The 15377-nt window shown below is 36.7% G+C and overlaps 1 protein-coding gene across 7 annotated transcripts in view; it reads right to left on the reverse strand.

Annotated features, from left to right (window-relative positions):
* The window catches only part of Smap1 (small ArfGAP 1), a 179742-nt gene that overhangs the window by 85797 nt on the left and 78568 nt on the right, over positions 1-15377 (reverse strand). For 6 of the 7 annotated variants that reach the window (XM_078019784.1, XM_078019781.1, XM_078019782.1 and 3 more), the window contains exon 3: positions 3644-3729. In XM_078019784.1, coding sequence (XP_077875910.1) covers positions 3644-3729 — 86 coding nt within the window. Of the gene's footprint in view, positions 1-3643; positions 3730-11800; positions 11922-15377 lie in introns of all 7 variants that reach the window. The other variant, XM_078019783.1, reaches the window with a different exon arrangement.

The raw sequence follows: 15377 nt of genomic DNA on the forward strand, positions 1-15377 counted from the left end.
TCTACCACTGGGATACATCCCAAATCTTTTTATTTTTGAGACAGGTTCTCCTAAATTGCCCAGGCTAGCCTCAAACCTGTGATCCTCGTGCCTTGGCCTCCCAAACAGCTAGGATTACAGGCATGTACCCACAATGTCTGGCTCATTGAGATATTTTGAGAATTAAAAAGACAATGTAAACTGGGCGTGGTGACACAGGCCTATAATCCCAGCAGCTAAGAAGTTGAGGCAGGAGGATCAAGGGTTCAAAGCCAGCCTCATCAAAAAGAAAGGCACTAAGCAACTCAGTAAGACCCTGCCTCTAATTAAATACAAAAATGGGCTAGAGACATGGCTCATAGTGGTCAAGTGCACCCTCCCCCCAGTTCAATCCCTGGTATCCCCCAAAAAAGACAATGTACATAATGATGCCAGCAAACCATTAAGTAGTAAAGTATTGCAGCTGTGATTTCCAGAATTCTATTTTCACTGGGTCAAAGGTGAAGAATTACTGATACCAGACACCAATTAATTCACTATAAAAATCTCATCTTTCCTGAAATTTAGATACCCACCAAATATTTTAAACTATATCTGACAAAGTATCAGAAATAATAATGACATAGAAGCAAGCACAGAGGTCCATGCCTGTAATCCCAGTGGCTCGGGAGGCTGAGGCAGGAGAATCACAAGTTCAAAGCCAGTTTCAAACAACTTATCGAGGCCCTAAGCAACTCAGTGAGATCCTACCTCTAAATAAAATACAAAAAAAGGGCTAGGGGTGTGGCTCAGTGGTTTAGTGACTCTGGGTTCAATACCCAGTACCAAATAATAATAATAATGAGATAAAAACACTATCTCATTAACATTTCATTTCTCTAAGTTAAACTGTCTACAACATACACAAAATGAACAGGAAGGAACTAAAATGAAATTAGAATGCTGCAGCAGTTAGACTAAGTTAAGACTGTACAGAAAAGTTCAACATACTAGGATACTAAGAAGGCATCTATTATCCTTCCCTGAGTATCATCTAGGCTCATTTAAAAACAACATGGATTCAAGGTGATGAATTAAATAACTCTGAAGCTGCTTTAATCTATAAAGTATTATATAAAAAACAAAAATCTAAACTTTCAAGAACCTCAGGTAATTTATCCCCAGTTCCCATAATATTCAAGAGAACCCCTACATATTCCAACCCAAACAAAACCAATCACCCCAGTACACAAAAATTTCCATAACAAGTGTATTGTTCAATGAAGGGAATTTCTTGTCAACTCAGGCAAGAATACAAAGAGTTAGTGCAACCAACAGGCAGCTGGAAACAACTATCTAGGACACTGATTTTTTGCTTATATTTCCTTCCCCCATGCTCTCTTCCTTAGGATTTTCACGATGTCTTCATTTTTCAGAGGAGAAGGAGAGAGCACTTCTAGAATTCTCAATAAAAAACAAGAAGAAAGAATTACTACTACCTGTGGTAAACACAACTTCACCTAACACTATAAATCACTTCTATGTTAAGTGACTCTCCAATCTGCATTTTCTTATTTCCAGGTACCAAATGGATAATTCCATGTAAATGTACAACAGACACTTCAATCTGCCTAAAGTAATGGAGCGTGGTTCATTATCTTTCATTTCTAACCCTTAAACCTCCATCTGGTAATAAATTCCTTCTCTCAGTGAACAAGCTTTTACAGTCATCTGTGCTAGATAGAATCTTTGTGATCAGTGTCTTCCTCAGAAACAAAGTCAGTCTAGTCCAACTGCTCCAGCATTCCAAATTTCATTGCAGTTTCTTCCTGTTAATTCAATGCTACTATGTAACTTAAGAGTTTTATCACTGCTCATTTTGGGCTTTACTACTATTCTACATGTTCACTCTCTTCCTCTAGGATGTCCATCCTCCTCTAACCAATTTTCTTTGAGGTAAAAGTTAATGGTTTAATATTTCCCCTGCTTCAAAACCCTTCATGGCTTTTCAAACACATCAACCCTTGTGACAATGAAATGAGGTCCAAACTGCTCTACATGATACTGAAAACCCCTAAATTAATTTGGACCAAAATGCCTCATAAGCTTCTTCTGCCACTTGCCTCACAAAACTGAAATTGAAATAAAAACCATCTAAAAGGTCACACATTTCCTCACTCATACAATTTTTCTCATACAATTTTTAAAGCAGAAATACACCTCCCACTCTTACCCTAGGATCTTCTATAACAAAAATACCCTTGGATATCAGATTGCTAAATTTGCAAAAGGGAATGGAGCCATGGAAAAAGAAAAAGACAAATGCAAATAACTAACTTTTCCATTATAACTTAAAAAATTTCTGTCCAAATTTTAAAAGAAAGAAATATACAATGCCCTGAATCTTTGTGTGAGAAAAGAAAATTATTTTCCACAGCCCACATAAACTGTTTTCCCACTGACATGGGTAACATATAATTAACCTTTAAGAAACTACATTTTATTGTCAAAATAAAAAATATTATTTATTACCTTTGGACGCATCCAAACACCTACAATTAATTAAATAATCATATTTATAAAGGAGCAAATTCCAATAACCTACTTTCTAAAACTTCAATGAATTTTAGAAATCCCATTGTTAAGGTTCGGATGTGAGGTATCCCCTGAAAGCTCATGAATAAAAAACTCCAGGAATGTTCAGAGGTAAAATGATTATGTTATGAGAGCTGTAATCTAATCAATGAATTGATCGATTTGATGGGTTAATAATTTGAATAGATTAATGGGTGGTAACTATAAACACTTAAGGCATGACTGGAGGAAGTAGGTCACTGGGCACATGCCCATGGGGATCACATTCCTAGCTCTCTCTCCTACCTGGCTGTTATGAACCTGAGCAACATTCCACTGCTACAGCCTTTTGGCATGATGTTCTGCCTCACCTAGGGACAAGAGCTGAGAAGTCAGGCAACCATAGACTAAATCTCTGAAACCATGAGCCAGATTAACCTTTTTCTCCTTTAAGTTGTTCTTATAAGATATTTTGGTCACAGCAACCAAAACCTGACGAACATATCTAAAGAATCAAATGATTTTATCTTTCACAAATGTGAAATATATCCTGAATAAAATGTCTGCCTATCCACTCAAAAAAAAAAAAAATAGTATATATGTAAAGCAAGCACAATTGTGCAATCTCTGTCAGAGGTCATATCAGTAAATATATGGTATTATAGGTCATAACACTGAATATTTATTTTGCCTCTTAAAGCATAAATGCCAAACTGCTTCACATAATTACTCTAAAGTTAACAAAAAAAATCTTTATGGAAATGATTTTTTAAATGCTCATGATGCTCACAAATCAAATATCTAATAATAGTTTAAAATAATAAGCAACAGATACTCTCCTATCAAGAGATGGAGATCAATCAAGAAGAATCAGTCATAAAATTTTACACACAGTAATAATAATATAAAAAATATATTATTGTAAATTATCAAATTCCTATTTAAGAACCTACTATATACAAAATATAGCTCAGAACCAATCAATTTCTATCTTTAGTGAACAAGAATGTGATACAATTCATATCATATTCTCCTAAATACTAACAGATAAAATATGACTAGTAGAAAGGAGTTAATCTTAACCCCACAATAAATAATTTCTAAAGGATACTGATCTGTCTGTGGTCTTCGAAAGTTCTCTGGAAGGTTGGCTTCATAGAGTAGTCTTGCTTTAGTATTTCCCATATCTTGCATGCACTGTAGTAAAAAACAAGGAAATCAAGTATTTTAATTATTCATATGAACACTAAAAAGTAATCCTATACACACACATATACATAAACACACACACACACAAATACCAAATAACATTACTTCCAATATATGTTCTGCTTAAAAAACTAATTTAAAGCTGGGTATGGTGGTGCATGCCTATAATCCCAGCTACTGGGGAAGCTGAGGCAAGAAGATTGCAAGTTTAAGGCCAGCTTGGTCAACTCTGACCCTAACACAAACAAAACAAACAAGGGACTGTGGTTGTAGTTCAGTGGAACAGCACCCATGGGTTCAATCCCCAGTACTATAAAAAATGGTTTTTAAATCATAACTATGAAATTAATCACTCAAGTTCCAAACAGAGATGCTATTTTTAATCTTTCACATTTTTCAATATATGTGAGTTCAGGTTTTTTAATCTTTTCTGTGAAAACAATACAACCTTTATATTCATTACTTCTTAAAAATGAAATTCCTGGTAGTTTATAGGCATTTTTATGATTTTTTAAATGTGCTAGTATGCAGTCATTTCCAGAGTTAACAACTCAAGATCCAATTTTCTTTGACTTTCAAAACACTCTAGGAGTCTTACAATGAACAATCAAGAGCACAATGGAAGCCAGATAAATGTGAAATAGGGCTAATCTAGAATTTTACAGAATGAATTTCTTAGGAGTTCTTAATCCCTGTGATTTTACTGAAAGCTTTTCCCCACCAAACAAATAAAATATCTCTGTGCCTAATGGCTCAATTTTACATACAAGCTCGGGATATATAGAACCTTCCAGTGGTTTGAAAGAGTATCCCCTAAAGGTCCATGTGCTAATTAATGACTTAATCCTCAGGGCAGCACTACTAAGAGATAGTGGAACCTTTAGGTGGGGACTACTGAAAGACCCTTAGCAGCAGGCCCTTAAATGGGACAGAGTGAGACCCCACCTCTCAGTTTTCCTGGCTGGTAATGTAAGCCATCTGGAGCCTTTGGGAGACCCAAATCAATAAAGCCATGCAACTTTGGACTAAAACCTCCAGAACCATGAGCTAAATCAAACTTTTCTCTTTGTAAGTTAATTGCCTCCATTATTTACAAAAGTAACATAAAGCTGACTAATACAAACCTCTTCCCTAAAACTGATGAACTCCAAAGGTAAGAATTATGGCTCAGCAGACATAAAACTGTTTGATAATCATTTAAACCAGTTTAAGTTTCAGTGTCATCTATGGTGGATGACTCACCAAATAGGATTTCCTTGACATTCTGTTGCATTACAAACTAAAGGTAAGATTTATAAACATTATAATATTGTATTACATTATTAACAGAGTTCATTAAATGATTTTAATTGGTGGAAAGATCAACTTTTATAATATGTTTTCTTCCTGATTTCTCAATCACACAACAACTATACCACTGACAATGCAATTCAGGTTTAACAGTTTACCCAATGTTTACCTTGAGTTATAGTCCTCAAGTGTAGAGAATCATCACCTTTCAAATAAAAAAAATAGGACTCTTTTCACAACTGATAATTTTAAGATATATAAAATTTCAATATATTCTTACTTCATTACATCTATTCTACCTTGGCTGAATGTAAGTATTCTCTCAGAGTAAACTAGATTTGTTATTCCTCTAGAGACAATTTTAGTTAAGGAATATAGGGACTAGAAGTAAAAGGGATGATAAACTGAAAAATAATTAAGGATCACTGTCATTTAGCCCTTAAAATGAAATAGAAAGTAAGGCAAAATAAACCTCTGCTTCAAAGCTGTGGGGTAGAAAAAAAAATCTATGTGCCTGACAATACAAGGTTAAAGGCTCTATTATGTCATGGTGAATAATAGCATGAATTAGTAAGAGTAAAGCTAATATGTAATTCTCTGGAGGGAAAAAACTAAGAAACTTCCAGTGTGGTTTACCCTTTCTAAAGTGAAAAGAAAATATTTTCCATTTCAAGCATTTAAATGATGCTGCTTCTTTATGCCATGGTGGGAATATGGAAGCAGACGTGGTGAACAAGTTATAACAACATTAAACATTTGGAAAGAACTGTATCAAAAAATAATTGCCTCTTGGTTTACACAAAATTTGCAATGAAGCACAAAGTAATTTAGATACATTTCACTGAAGCAAGTTAAGAAGACTGTAAAAGTTTCTAACAAACAAACAAGAGATTCATGGAAATTTCAACAAGACTAAAAATAGTCTATAAAATGGGTATACTTCTTAACATCATCAATGTTTTATAGTCAGTGAATATGACAGTCATGTTTATTTAGTGCCAGTCATTAATATTTTGTTGGCAAAAAACAGAAACAAGGCATAAATGTACATTACAATAAATTAGTAAACATTGTTCTATGATGTCATCTATCACAATCAGACAGTAAGAAAATAACAAGCATAAAAACCTGAAAGGAAGAGGTGATGTGAAATGAGAGCCATTTCTAGAGAAGACCACTGCCAAAAGTGACTGGGTAGAGGTGTTTATGTTTTTTGTTAGTTGTGATTTTGAGAAACAAGGATTCAGTGATAACACAGATACAGATAAATCATTTGTAAGGATAAGGACAACACTGACAAAGTAGTTTCTAAATTTCTAAAAGTAGAAAAGGGTAAGGTGGAGGTCAGAAGTAAAAGGATCAATGGAGATAAAGATAAAGGATTGAATAATTTAAAAATGAAAATAAGGGTAAAAGAGGAAAAAATCTGGCATTTTAGGGAGGAGATAATAAATATAGTACAAAACACATGTCCTCAAGGTTTCAGGACACTACAGATAAGAACTCTACAGAAATCTATGAAAATATGGTTCCACTGGCCCTGACAAACTGCCCAGTATCTATTAGAAGAAAACATACAATGAAGATTAACATAACAGTTACACTGACAAGCATTAGCCTCAACACTTTGTGTTGGTGTGTATTTATGTTTAAATTTTTTAAAAAAACCTTAGGATAGGTATTATTACATTAATTTTATAAGAAGGAAACCAAATCTGCAAGATATTAAATAAAGCCTAATCATGCGTCTCTCCATGATTCAACTCTTCACAGAACCAACAAAAGCAATCAGTGGTTTAAGTATATCTGGCTTCAATAATGGAACTAGGACTAAGTCCTGTAGGGCTTGCAAATACCAGGCTACATGAACCCAGCCCAATTCCATCTTAAGACTGGGAACTATCTCGTCACAAAGTCATGAAAAGTTAATTTCTTTTTTACTATAAATTACTGCGATTTTCTAAATTTGTTTGTAATTCCTGCCCACGCCTTGAACTCACCCATGTCTGGCTCCCCCTGAGCAGATAACAACCCTCTCAGAAATCTCAGCGGTGCCTCATAAATTCTGATGTTGGGATCTGAATTTACTCCCTACCTTGAAAGATCATGCCATGTACATCATTAACCTACTATCTGCCTTTGCATTATGCTTGTCAAAATCCTGTTAGCTGCAAGTTCTCAAGACACTCCCCTTTGCAACTTTTTGTGCTATAAAACCTTGTTCCTGGAAAGCTGGTGGGGCTGGTCTCTAGCCTGTGTTAGGAGAGACAGCCACTGATCAGCTCTCTTTGCATACACAAATACAAGCTTGCTTTAATTTGATTTAAAATTGGAGTTGGTGGTCTTTTCTTTGTGTCAGGGCTCAACAGGCTCTTTTTGTTTACAGATGAGGAAATTGAGGTACAAAGGGGTTATATGATTTTTCTGTTGGTTAATATAATGAATCAATGGCCAAGGTGAGCTAAGATCTAGTTTTCTGGGTCTCAATCCTTACTACCATGTGACATCTAGAAGAAATAAGAATCCAGGAAATTTCACTAAAGATATAAAGGTACTATCATGTTCTTTCCATTATAAATACATCATTTCTGTGACTAAAACATCGTTCCTTCTGTTTTAGGTTCTCTTATCCAAATTGTTTTAACAAACAATGACAGAGAAAGAGAATTTTAGTTGCTTATTCTATGACAATCAATGACTCAGTTTTCCGGAGCTGGGACAAACAGATTGCTTTGGGTGGGATAGAAAAAGGATAAATGGCATATGTTTCTCTTAAAAGAAAAAGTAAACTTTAAGCCTTTTATTATTTGTAACCAGCAGGAGATTTAAGTTTTCCATAATGGAAGAACAATCTTAACTTCTACTATCTAAGTACTGAACATCATTCTGACAAACTTTAAATTTTCAACCTTTTTTCACTTCTCCAATAATAGGAATACTTGTAAGGCTATCCAATAAACTATTAAAAATTCAAGGATATTAGTAATGTTGAAAATTCTCTAGCGTTAGAAAAGTCATGGCATTCCCTGTCAATACTTTTTTTTTCTTCCCTCACTTCAAGTGTGAAAAAGGGAAGAAAAAAATCTTAAATCATTTATATGAAAATTTCTGTAAAGCTTATTTTAAAAAGTATATTTTAAAGACATTTACTCAACAAACTACAGCTCACCTCAAAATTAAGATTAAAAAAACACAAAAAAGTAAAAAATCCAGTGTGCAGAAAATGTATTGATATTCTTAACAATTAAATAATTGTAAAACTCTATCAGATACAAAGTTAACCTTAATTTTTTACTTTAAGAAATATATATTAGTATAATGAGGAATAAATGAACTATACTTCACAGCTATGATAAATGCCAGTTAAGTAGACCATATCTAAAATTTAATTAGTTATTTATTTTTTTCCACTAAAGCTAGTCTGCTCTCAGGTAGGAGGTCGTAGCTCAGTAGAAGAGCACTTGCATAGCATATGCAAGGCCCTGAGTTTGGTCCCCAGCACCACCACCACCACCCCCCCCCAAAAAAAACGGGGTGTGGGGGAGAAAGAAAAAGAACTTGGGGCTGGGGTTGTGGCTCAGCGGTAGAGCGCTCGCCTTGCATGTTCAAGTCCCTGGGTTCGATCCTCAGCACCACATATAAATAAATAAAATAAAGTTATTATGTTCAACTACAAAAAGTAAATATTAAAAAAAAAGAAAAAGAACTACTTTTATGACCCAGCTACACTACTCACTCCTTGGTATTTATCCTAAAGAATTAAAATCATCATACAGCAATACTTGCATACTCAAGTTTATAGTAGGAGCACAATTCACAATAGCCAAACTATAGAACCAGCCTAGCGTTCATCAATGAATGAATGGACAAAGAAAAAGTGGCATGTAAACACAATGGAATTTTATTCTGACATGAATAAAAATGAAATTATGTAATTTGCAGGAAAATGGATGGAACTTGAGACCAATATGTTAAGCATAATAAGCCAAACTCAGAAGGCCCAGGGTCTTCTCATAAGTGGAAACTAGAGAGGAAAAAGGAACAGGAAGTGGGTGGGAGGAAGCTTATGAAACTTGAAGGGAGATTAGTAGAGTAAGGAACCAAGGAGGGGAGAGGTGAGGGAAAGGGGAAATACTGGGGAATGATACTGGCCAAATTGTATTTTTATACTGTGTACACTTATGAATATGTAACAACAAATCCCACAATTATGTACAACTAAAATGCATCAATAAAAAATACAAGAAAAAGAGAAAAAAAATGATAGAGGGCTGCGGTTATGGCTCAGTGGTAGAGCACTCGCCTAGCATGTGCGAGGCCCTGGGTTTGATCCTCAGCACCACATAAAAATAAAACAAAGGTATTGTGCTCACCTACAATAAAGAATAAGTGTTTAAAAAAAGAAAAAAAATGATAGAGAAAAATCAGCCCGTTCCTAGAAAGATGGATTCTGTATTCTACTTTTTAAATTGAATCATCTTTAGACAAAATATAATTATGAAGGAAGGCTTTACTTGGAAATATAATAATATACAACAGTTAAGAATCCCAAAACCTACTATTAAAAGTATTTTACTCTCTTTAGTACATAATCTTTTTAGTTTCTCTATATAACCCATAATTTGGTACAAAGAACAACAGCACAGCCCAAAGCTTCACATATCACTTGAGATGCAATTTCAAAAATTATTATTTAAATTGCTGAGAAGCATCTATACCCTAACACATTATCATCACAAAGTAACACAGATGAAGCATTTCTAATTCCCAAACTGCTTAAGGACAAAACATTTTTTCCAATCACAGTTTCAGCATTAAAAACAACAAAATGTACATTCTAAAAGTCCTAAGGTTTCAATGTTTTACAGTGTCTGAATGAAATTGAGACTGTTAATTTAAAACGTTTTAATCTATATCTGCTTATTACATTTGTCATTTTAACAAATTAAAACATATAAAAAGCTAAATAAAATTAACAAATATAACAACAAGTGGGACTAGATAAAAAGAAAATAGGTAGAATGAATAAGTACACAAATGTAATTAGTTCATTTTTATGTAACAGTACTGTGTTTAAAAAAAAAATCACTATTTTAAAAAAAAAAGAAAGTACTTCCAGTGACTGGCAACTAAGCAGTAACACAAAAATAGTTTTACTGACAAGTGAGCACTGAAATAAATATGTGAAGATAAAAGATAAGAGGTAAGAAAAGCACCCAAGTTTAATTCACTGTTAGTTATCAGGAAACAATTAAGCACAATAAAAACACAAGATCAATGACAGACAGGTCACCTAAAATTCCAAGTTAATGACTATTTTCCCTGAGAATAACATATGTTGAATTCTGCTCTTTGCTTTAATCTTCCAAAGTCTTGGAAAGTAGAGTTCTCTAAGTGAGAAAACTATTGCCAGATATGCTTCTATTTGTCCAACTCAACTAAAACCAAATTCAGTCCATTCCAAGTTCAGAGGCTACATCTCATAAATGTGGCTCCTTGGGTTCCCCCTCTTTTATCATCATCATTTTTTCTCTGTACCTTCCTCCTATCTATTCCTGAAATATTTTCTGTACTTCATCCCTTAGATGCTAAAAAGTACCTGATATCCAGCCATTAACAACAAAAGTATTTACTAAAGTGTCATGTAACTTCAGGTAGCTACGTGCATAGTTTTCACTAATTTGTATCCCCATATTTACTTGGGTTTTACTGGTTGTTTTTAAAATATGAGATAAGTGGAAGAAATAATAGAATAGTAGATATTGCAAATAATTACAATATATTAGGTTTTCTAAGTTCCCAATGGCAAAAATGCGTGACATTAAAACTCAACAGAATCTTAAACCTTAGCTTTAATGAATGAATGCTATGTGTCCATTATAAATCTAGAGAAAGAAAAGCAAAACTATTAAAAATAAAACTTTTCTACCCAATTTCCTGAGGAGTAGATTGGGGAAAACAAGAATCTGACCTCTAGATCAAAAGATTTTTTGTGTGTGTGTAAGGACATAAAAATGTATACCACCTATATGTTTGTATACATATGCATAAAATGTTTCAAGGAGAACATACAAGAAACCTAATTGGTTGCTTCTCTGGAAGGAAACTGGATGACTTAGTGCAAAATTGAGAGGAAGACTATTCAGTTTACATTTTTCCACATTCAGAGAACTGTACAATGCCCTATATCACCCAGTCTTGAAAACTGAGTAAGATAATTAAGGGAGGAGGGGGAGCAGTATATTAATCCTACACTGTTCCTAACTAAAACAACTACAGTAAAGTAACTAAATTATGTACTAAACTATAGGGAGCTTAGCTAGGGTATGCAAGCAGCATATAAGTCAGAGCAAGGGGACAACCTCCTCCAACTAAGGAAAACAAAGTCTTCTGATGGATCAAAAAGGTTAAGAATAAAAGCAAATGCATACACATTTAAAAATTTTCATCCAAGCAAATCTTACATTCAAAATATATTCAAAGCATAAGTATGGCATGCATTTACCATGCCTTTTCTCAGTATCATCATCTTAAACACATGGCTGCTGAAGATATTTTCATAAGGTTGCTGAAAGCTTCTTAAAATTATAATGTATTTGTACATGATGGGGAGAAGCACTTGCTCTACTATTTTCTACTCATTAAAACCTTTAAAAACACAAAGACTAATATTTTCAACTGCCTTAGCTAAATATATATTTTTAATAAAAACAAATAGAGAAATAAATACTGGTAGTCCCTGGATAAATTCTTCATGTCAGTGACTCACCTCTACTACCACTTGAAATTTTCCAGAATAGTTCTCTATCTTCCTTTCAAAAGCCACCAGGATTTCTTGCATAGGAGCAAGCCTTTCAGGACTGGTTTCAAGATCTTTTGGATTCCAGCTGCTGGAAAAGAAGGGCCACCATTTTTGGTCTCGGGAACTCTCTGGAAGTATTTAATACAGAGTCCATTCCTTTAATTTCATGAAACTGTCTGTAGGGGAAGTTTTTCTCTTTCAATTGTTGTTTTTAAGAATAAACCATACAATTTAAATTTTTTAATGATGATGTGGAATTACAGAGAGCAATTTTCACACCATTGCACAATTTCTAGATATTCTCAAATCTTGATTTATCTACTGCAGCCTTTGGTAGTTGCTACAAATTCAGAAAATGCATAATGTTTTTAAGCAACGAAATAAAACACTGTTAGGACAAAATTGGAAGTTTCACATCTACATCACACTCTTGTGTCAACTCTACTTATTATGAAATTCACACCACTGTCATCCAGGAATATACCGTGACTTTCTTCCTAGGTGCTTAAGGACAAGCTCAGGAGTTATCCTGGAGTCTTCCTTCTGAGAAAAGTTTTAAATGATTTTATCTCTTCAATATTTCTCTAGGCTTCTCCCATTATCAACGGTACTGCCACTGTTGTATTACATGCTGTACTTACTAGTCACTAACTGCCTAGACTACTGCAGGCATGAGTCCTTAAGATTTATATTCTTAAAAAGAACATCAGATGTTATTTTTCAAATAATATTTTAAGAGCTCCCTAGTCTGACCTTGTCATTCACAGAATCAATTCCAAACTAATCCATGAGTAAAACTTTCACTTTCACCTCTTATGACACATATAACCACACCCAGAATTCTGGTCACATAGAACACTATCTTACTTCTTAAGCACAGCACACTTTTTCCATCCCTTTACACACAGTTGGTATGCTTCTAGTAATTCACAAAGTTTACTATATAAAGAATAAGGATACATTTTTAAATGTTAAAAACTTACCATATGACTAGATACTGTAATTTTTTTAAAAAAGCCACTACAAAGTTAATGACTTACTGAAGATCACCCATCATTTAGTTAATGGAGACAGACCCAGTTCTATAGTCCCAAGCAAGTGCTTTAACCATGCTTGTCATCCTCTATCATTGTTGTATTCACATAAAACAGGGAAAAGACCACCATTTGACTGAGCTATTCCTCTTCTCAGACTATACTCAAAAGACCTAAAAACAGCATACTACAGGGACACAGCCACATCAATGTTCATAGCAGCACAATTCACAATAGCTAGACTGTGGAACCAACCTAGATGCCCTTCAATGGATGAATGGATTAAAAAAAATGTGTCGACGTGTGTGGACCGGTTTGCTAGCGCGACGCACACAGCCTCTTACAAAATAAAACCTTGTTTCTGTTTGGCTGGCTTGTGTTTTGTGCCCAGCCGGGTTGCAAGATTGCAAGCCAGAGTGCACTGACAGCGACCGCGCGGAGGCGCCCAGGAGGAAGGCGGCAGGCGGTGCACGGTGAGCACGGGGGGAGGAGCGGAGCTAAGGCCCGCCTGAGAGCTTGGCAGAGCCCACACGACCCAGCCGTGCAGCCTGCGGCAAGGATGAGGAGGCAGAAATTACACTGTTCCAGGTGGATGGAGTAGTATTAAAAGACGTGGGGGGGATCCATCATGGCGGCCAGCGAGGAAGCAGCAATTCCAATGTCTCCACTTTAACCGGACCAAAACGACCCACTCCAACAGCTGCAGCCTACCTACGGAGGAACTTCTAACAAAATTCCCTTAACAGGAGAGCAGCCGAGAACTGGTAGGTTTATTGGAAGTGACAAGTTTGTCCCAGAGAAGTGGATCTTGGCTGGCCACACGGGCACAGAGATACAGTCCTGCAGCCATCAGCCGCTCCTGCAAGCGGCTCTCACGGGAAGCCTATCTCTGGCTCAGCGAGCGGCTGTCCCACCCACCTGCCTGGCTCTTGACCACGCGGCTGCAGCTTCCTGGCTCCACAGGCGGCTCCACGGCGGGTGCAGGTGTTTAGTCCCCCAGCCAGCACCCACTAACGCAAGCGGCCGGCCCGCCCCGCCCGAACCTGCAGGCGCCCTTCACCATCCGGGCTCGCACGGGAGGCCCATCTCTCGCTCAGTGAGAAGCTGCCCCACCCACCTGCCTGGCTCTTGACCACTCCGCTGCAGCTACCTGGCTCCACGGCGGGTGCAGGTGTTTAGTCCTGCAGCCAGCACCCGCTACTGCAAGCGGCCAGCACCTGGCGGCTGGTCTCTCTGCCCGAACCGGCAGCCATTCTTCACCATCTGGGCTATCACAGGAGGCCCATCTCTCCCTCAGCGAGCTGCTGCTCCACACGCCTGGCTCTTAACCACGCGGCCGCAGGTACCCGGCTCCACAGGCGGCTCCACAGGCGGCTCCACGGCGGGTGCAAGAGTTTAGTCCCGCAGCCAGCACCCGCTTCGGCTAGCGGCTGGCACCCGGAGCTGCACTGCCCGCCCCGCCCAACCGTCAGGTGCCCTCCACCATCCGGGCTCTCACAGGAGGTCCATCTCTCGCTCTGGGAGCGGCTGCCCCACCCACCCGGCTCTTAACCACGCAGCAGTATGAAAAGACAAGGAAAGAAAGGACCACAAGCAATGCAGGTCAACTCAACTTTTGAAGAGGCAATAGCTGCAACAGAGGGAATATCAGAGAAAGAGTTCAGGATATATATGCTTCAGATGATCTGGAGTCTCAAGGAAGACATGAGACAGCAAAATCAGACAATGAAAGATCACATTGACAAACAAATCCAGGAAGTAAAAGATCAATTTCACAGAGAGATAGAGGTAATAAAAAACAAACAAATAGAAATCCTAGAAATGCAGGAAACCATAAACTAACTTAAAAACTCAATTGAGAATACTACCAGCAGAGTAGATCACTTAGAAGAGAGAACATCAGACAATGAAGACAAAGTATTTCAACTGGAAAAGAACATAGACAGCTCAGCAAGACTGCTAAGAAACCATGAGCAGAACATCCAAGAATTATGGGATAATATCAAAAGACCAAATTTAAGGGTCATTGGGATACAGGAAGGCACAGAGCTCCAAACCAAAGGAATAAATAATTTATTCAATGAAATAATACGAGAAAACTTCCCAGACTTGAGGAATGAGACAGAATCCCAAATCCTAGAAGCCTACAGGACACCGAATGTGCAAAACCATAAGAGATCCACACCTAGACACATTATAATGAAGATGTCCAACATACAGAATAAGGAAAGAATTTTAAAAGCTACAAGAGAAAGGAAGCAGATTACATTTAGGGGTAAACTAATCAGGATAACAGCGGATCTCTCAACACAGACGCTGAAAGCTAGAAGATCCTGGAATAACATATTTCAAACACTGAAAGAAAATGGGTTCCAACCAAGAATTGTGTACCCGGCGAAATTAAGCTTCAGGATGGAAGATGAAATTAAAACCTTCCACGATAAACAAAAGTTAAAAGAATTCGCAGCTAGAAAACCTTCTCTTCAAAAAATCCTTGGCAAAACATTACA

The sequence above is a fragment of the Ictidomys tridecemlineatus genome, chromosome 8, assembly GCF_052094955.1.
Source record: "Ictidomys tridecemlineatus isolate mIctTri1 chromosome 8, mIctTri1.hap1, whole genome shotgun sequence".
NCBI lineage: Eukaryota > Metazoa > Chordata > Mammalia > Rodentia > Sciuridae > Ictidomys > Ictidomys tridecemlineatus.